The sequence below is a fragment of the Monoraphidium neglectum genome (genome assembly GCF_000611645.1).
Source record: "Monoraphidium neglectum strain SAG 48.87 unplaced genomic scaffold scaffold03854, whole genome shotgun sequence".
Taxonomy (NCBI): domain Eukaryota; kingdom Viridiplantae; phylum Chlorophyta; class Chlorophyceae; order Sphaeropleales; family Selenastraceae; genus Monoraphidium; species Monoraphidium neglectum.
This window is the reverse complement of record NW_014009775.1, coordinates 1-5504: the sequence shown is the minus strand read 5'-3', so window position 1 is coordinate 5504 and position 5504 is coordinate 1. Positions and strand designations below refer to the sequence as shown.

The window sequence follows — 5504 nt, the reverse complement described above, 5'->3', positions numbered from 1 at the left end:
GCCAAGGGGGGACGGGGTGGGAAGTGGAGGTGGGGCGGAAAAGGTTTGGTGAAGGGGAAGGGAGGGACAGGAGAACAGGGGGGGGGGGTGAGGGGTAGGGGTTTGATAGGGGGTAGCGGGCTCTCAGGTGCGGCGGGCCGGCATGGCACGTGAGGTTTTGAGACAAATAAGGGCGGTCCCGTGCATGGCGGACCGCTCGGCTGCAATGGCGTTGGGTGATCACCCGCGGCGGCGGGCCTGCCGGCACGGTGCTGCGGAAGCGCTGGGCGCCGGTCGCAACCAAGGTTTTGCAGTGTGGGCGAGGCTGAAGCGGAAAACCAAGCGTGCGACGCACAACATCAGCTGCTTGCTCCCCACCCCGGCCCACATCAGCCATCCGCTGGCGGCAGACGCACCACACCAACCCACCCCGACTCTGAACAACAACACCTGGCAAAGCCATAAGAAGCTCGCCGGCCCCTCAGCTTTCGATGCCTGGCCCCGCCACGCGGAGCTGGCGCCGCTCCACACTGATCCCTCTCTCCCCCGCTGGTCCCGCCATCCCCGGCTGCTGTCTGTAGCCCCAGCCGCTCCCTCCGTCGCCCGCGCCTCCCCGCTGATCCCTCTACTCACTGGCGTTGAGCAGCACGAGCCCTTTGACCATCTCAGGGTGCTGCCCCGCCAGGTTGACCGCCAGGAAGCCGCCCAGGGAGTTGCCCGCCACATAGGCGGGGGCGCCGGGGGCGACGCCCGCGATGTCGCGCATGAATTCGAGCAGCTGCCGCGTCCAGGTCTCCGCGCTGAGTGCGGGCCCGCACATGTGTGAGGGGGGGGGGCATGTGGGGTGCGCGCCTCTCTGTCTCTCTCTCTCTGTCGTGTGCGCGCACGAGTTGGGAGCGTGCGTATGCGCTCGCCTCCACGGCTGCATGCCGCGGCGGCGATCGTGTCGATCAGCCCAGGCAGCAGCCCGACGTGCTCCTGCTTGCGGCCCGAGGCGCAGGGACGGCCGCGGGCGCACCTCTGCATTGGCCCCAACCCCCCTGATTGCCATTTTGCTGCACGTCACCCCGCGGTGTCACATACCCCCGCAGCCCGGAGATGCAACCCGGCTGCCTTGAGAGCCAGGGCGCCTGCGCCCTGCCCACCTGTACACCAGGGGTCCAAGATCGGGGTCCGGCTCCACCTCCCCCGCGCTGCCCGGCCAGCTGCCGCCCTGCCCCAAGAGATCAAATGCGTAGACCCGGAAGCGCTCGCTGAGCTGGCGGAAGTTGCGGGAGAAGTGGTAACCACCGACGCCGAACCTGCAGGGGTGGTCGGATGAAAGGGTGAAGGACGGCGGTGGGGTAGCTGGTTGGTGGGGGGGGGACAGCGGTGTTTCGGCTGAAACGCATGGGGGTTGGATGAAGGGCGACAGCGCAAGGAGCAGCCAGCCTGCACCGCGGCCGCTGCGACGGCGGGGACGCAGTCGCCGAATGTGAAGAGCACGGCTACCGCAGAGGCCAGCCGCCCGTTGCCGCCCTCGCCGCTGCGAGCGCCGCGGCGCAAGCGCAGCGTGCAAGTGCACGGCTGGGGCGTGCAGGTGCAGCCGCGGCGCCAGAGCGGGGCGCTCACCCATGCACCAGCACCAAGGGTGGCCCGCTGTCACCCGCCTGGTAGTACTTGATCCTGCTGCCCCAGCGCCAATCATAGTATCCCTCCTGGAAGGGCTGCGCGCCATCCTCGCTGTCGGAAGACTGAGTGCTGCTGCTGCTGCTGCTGCCGCCCGCGCTGCTGATGGTCCCCCAGTCTTCCCGCGGCCGCTCGCCGCCGGTTTGCGCCCCGCCGCCGGGACCGCTGCTTGTGCTCGCGGCAGCCGTGCAGCAGACGGCCAGCCTCCGTGAAGCAAGGCGCGGGCGGCGCGTGGCGCGGGCTTCGCCCGGCACCGCGGCGGCGCGAGGCGGGCGGGGCCGGCTCGCAGCAGGTGGAGCGGCCAGCATTGCTAGACTGCGCTGTTGCGATCAAATCCAAACAAGCGGTTTTGCGGCTGGAAGGTGGTGTCGCTGATGGGGCCGAGATGTAACCACGAGATCTCCTAAGCTGTCAGTGCGAAGCACTGAAAGCACTACTTACACACGAGACTGTGCAATGCACGGCATCCAGGCTGCGGGTTCGTGCCACATCCCCGGGGCGGAGGGGCGACCGCTCGTGCGCCCGCCGCGACGGTCTTTCATGCAAGGCTGAAGCGTGTTGTGGCCCTGCCAGTGCAGATGAGAAAATTTTGCTCGCATGGAGATAAGTTTTACGGCACTGGTGGTGCATTTCACAGACTTGAGGCACCACTCGTGCTGTAGACAAGCGCCAGGTTTGACTGATTGTGCCATATGCGATGTTACCGCTCGGCCCCCTGCAGGCGTCATCAAATCGACGTGGCATTGTGAAACAAGTATCAAGTTCAAATCCATCTTCTCATCATATGACAATGCGCGTAAGGGCAAGGTCAACATGCCACGCTGAACCTGCCGTGGTCGCAAACTCGCCTGTACGTCAAGTGTGTCACGCAGCAATGCGTGAGCATGGGTACATGTCCACGGTTTTTTGGCTAGCATGCACCAACGTCAACTTCTTATACAAAAAGTCAACTTTTTTTTGACAAAGACTGATTATTGAGCGAGGATTTTCGGAAGTTGGGCATCAGCTGGCATCCTGCACAGAAGATCAGAACGTCACCGTGGCTTTCGCTGGCGCCGCCTCGCCCCTGCTATTGCCCTTGCCCTGGCCGTCCCTCCTGCTGACTCGTTAAGTAGAGGCTCAGAATGTGGCGCCCAACAGGCGTGAACTCAGTGGCGTCCGCCTCCAGGCGGGCCCGCACCTCCCGAAGCGCCACAAAGCGCCCCCACTCGACCTCAGCATCTGTGAAGGCGACGGGCCCATCCCATGTGATGCTGAACGCGCAGCCCCACACGTGGCAGACAGAGTCCTGAGGTGCAGGGCCCGGACGGCGGGATGGCGGCAAGGTTGCATTGGTGACAATAGGCTGATGAGCTGAGCCATCACAGTCAAACATCGAACTAGCATCTCCCTAGTTGCTCCCCTCTGCCCGGCATACCCAACCCCCACGCACATTGCGTTTTCACGCTGTTTGTGCTGCACAACACACATCCACATGCATGGACCCACATGCTATTGCCTGTGCAGGCGCACTCATCCAGGCGAGCCGTATATACAGCCCAGCCGCACCTGGTACGGGAATACGAACAGCTGCTGCAGCGTGCGCAGCGCCTCCTCCTCAGGAACCCCAATCTCCTCCCGCAGCTCCCTAGCAGCGGTGTCAGCGTACTCCTCGCCCTGTGGCGATGCGGTCGTCGGCACAAGTGGGCTTGACGCCCGAGCATGGTTGCATGCAATTGCCTGGGGGTGGCTGGGATGGTTTTGCAATTGGCCTCCCGGCTGATGGTGTGGAGCGAGTGAACCAACGATGAGTCATTGTGCTGGAGCGCATGCAGCTCATTACACCCGGGTCGCCGCGAAGGCAGCCGCAGGTACTTGAGGAAAAACCAACATCCGGGCAATTCCATGTGCACAATATGCAGATGTCTGTGTCGGCCATCGTTGACCGCCCCGCACGCACCACGTTGACCACTCCCGAGATTGTCACGTCCAGGGCGCTGGGGTAGCAGTCCTTTTTAGGGCTCCGCTTTGACATGAACAGCTCCCCTTGCGAATTGAACACGAGCACGTACGCCCCGCGCCCGAGAAGGCGGTGTGCAACTGTCTCTCGCCGCGTCGCGGCGCCGACCACGGTGTTGAGTTCGTCCACAATGACACACATTTCAGGGTTTGCATCCGCGGCCGCCGGCCCTCTCCGCCAGGTGCCGGCGCCGTGGCCATAGCCTGCTGCCTGGCGACGACGCGTCGTCCGATGCGTCGGCACTGTTGTGTTAGGACATGGCCGCATGCTTGGTGTGGCCGCGGCATGGAGGCCGCGTGGAGGAATTTGTGAGAGCATATTCAATGCTGTGTCAATTATATGCAGCCAATTCGGCAAGTTTTTCGAGTGTGTGTTCAGATCAGTGCCTGACAAGTTTACTGTGGATGTATCATTGCGGAAAAAACAAAATTAAACGTGATATGTTGACAACGTTGTACCGCTTGCTTATGCTCACCAGTCGCACAGGTCAACACCGTCGGGAGAGGTACACCGTCGCCGAAAACAGGATGCCGCTCAGAAACGCCCAGTAGGACACTCTAAAAGCCGTAAGGATGTTTATGGATTCGGGACCACACAGGCTCCAGTCCATGCTGCTGCACTGCTGCACCGCTGCACCGTTGGCACCCGCACTGCGGCAGCTGCCATGCTTCCTGTGCTGACTGTGGAGGGCACCCAGCCCGCTGCACTCTCGGATGGAGCACACGCAGATACCAAAGGAACTGTTTGGGCTGATCACCTTTGTGGCAAGTATTCAGCCTGCTGATCAGTGAGCCTTTCCTGAGTTCAATCCTACTCATCCCGCATAACTCACCCAGCCTGTGAAATTAGCCACCCCCCAGGTCTGCTCTAGACCGCGTGAAATCCTCTGTAGCAGCTCTTCTCTTGCATTGTAATACAGAATTCTGTGTGGCTACATTCTGCATTGCTCAGTGCTTTCAAATCAGATCGAGCACCCGGTTTGTCATTGGCAATCTTGTAATTGTCCATGCTTTTTTACAAGATTGGGCAGGGGCGGCCATCCAAGGTGGCGGCCATCTTGGACGGCTGCCACTGTGGCGGCCGCTACCGGCGCATACTTGGGTCAATGGTGGGGTTGTGGCGGGTGCATGTTGCCGAACAGACCAACAAAGGGCAGGTGTTACAGTCTGAAACAATCAACATCTGCCAGTAGAAAAGTTCGTTCACCCCGAGCAAGTTTCAAACGACCTCACTCGTACGGTGCAAAGGTGCCAAGTGATTGGCCGCAGGTTGTGCTGGGGGCGACCGCACTTCTTAGTGCAACGGAAAAGAAGGCCGCCTTAGAACAACTAACTCCCGTCCGGCACAGGCCAGTCTGAAAGGACAATGCAACCTGGCATTTGCCTGACATCGTGAATGCAGTGCATGTATGCCAGCGCGTGGTGTCCTGCAGTAGGACCCCCGACCAGGCCCACAAACCCAGGAAGCGTGGAATACCCCAGGCTATGCCGGGGGTCCCAAGCATCCCCATGCAGCCCAGCAGGCAGGTATGTGCAAATGCGCACGCTGGAGTAAGCTGAGCGCGGGAACGCAAACATACATACATGGCTGCAAGCCTTGCGCCTACCGCACGATGAGGGCATGCTTGTTTAAATTCTCAAATCTGTGCCAACACAGCAACCGGTCTGGCCGCCTCAAGCACAACCATTCTCGGGGCAACGAGGTTGCTACAACAATTTCAGTGTTTGAAAACAGCTAGAGTGGGAACGAATGCGCAGCCTGTGCATCTGGGATGTTCTGTTGGACACCAGGGGCCCGACGGGTTTGAAACAGCCTCCACGGTCGCGAAACTGCATGCCCATGTACTGATCCGCACACC

General features: G+C 61.4%; 2 protein-coding genes across 2 annotated transcripts; both read right to left on the bottom strand.

Annotated features, from left to right (window-relative positions):
* Window positions 1-604: 604 nt before the first annotated feature.
* MNEG_13482 (hypothetical protein) lies at window positions 605-1955 on the bottom strand (the record flags this gene model as incomplete). The annotated part of the gene is made up of 4 exons (XM_014038047.1): window positions 605-779; window positions 1125-1237; window positions 1417-1504; window positions 1591-1955. The coding sequence occupies 4 exons, from the start codon at window positions 1953-1955 to the stop codon at window positions 605-607; spliced, it is 741 nt and encodes a 246-aa protein (XP_013893501.1).
* Window positions 1956-2716: 761 nt separating this feature from the next.
* Window positions 2717-3661, bottom strand: MNEG_13481 (NUDIX hydrolase; the record flags this gene model as incomplete). Its single annotated transcript, XM_014038046.1, has 3 exons — window positions 2717-2935; window positions 3196-3303; window positions 3587-3661. 3 exons carry the CDS (start codon window positions 3659-3661, stop codon window positions 2717-2719), a joined length of 402 nt encoding a protein of 133 aa, XP_013893500.1.
* Between the last annotated feature and the right edge of the window lie 1843 nt (window positions 3662-5504).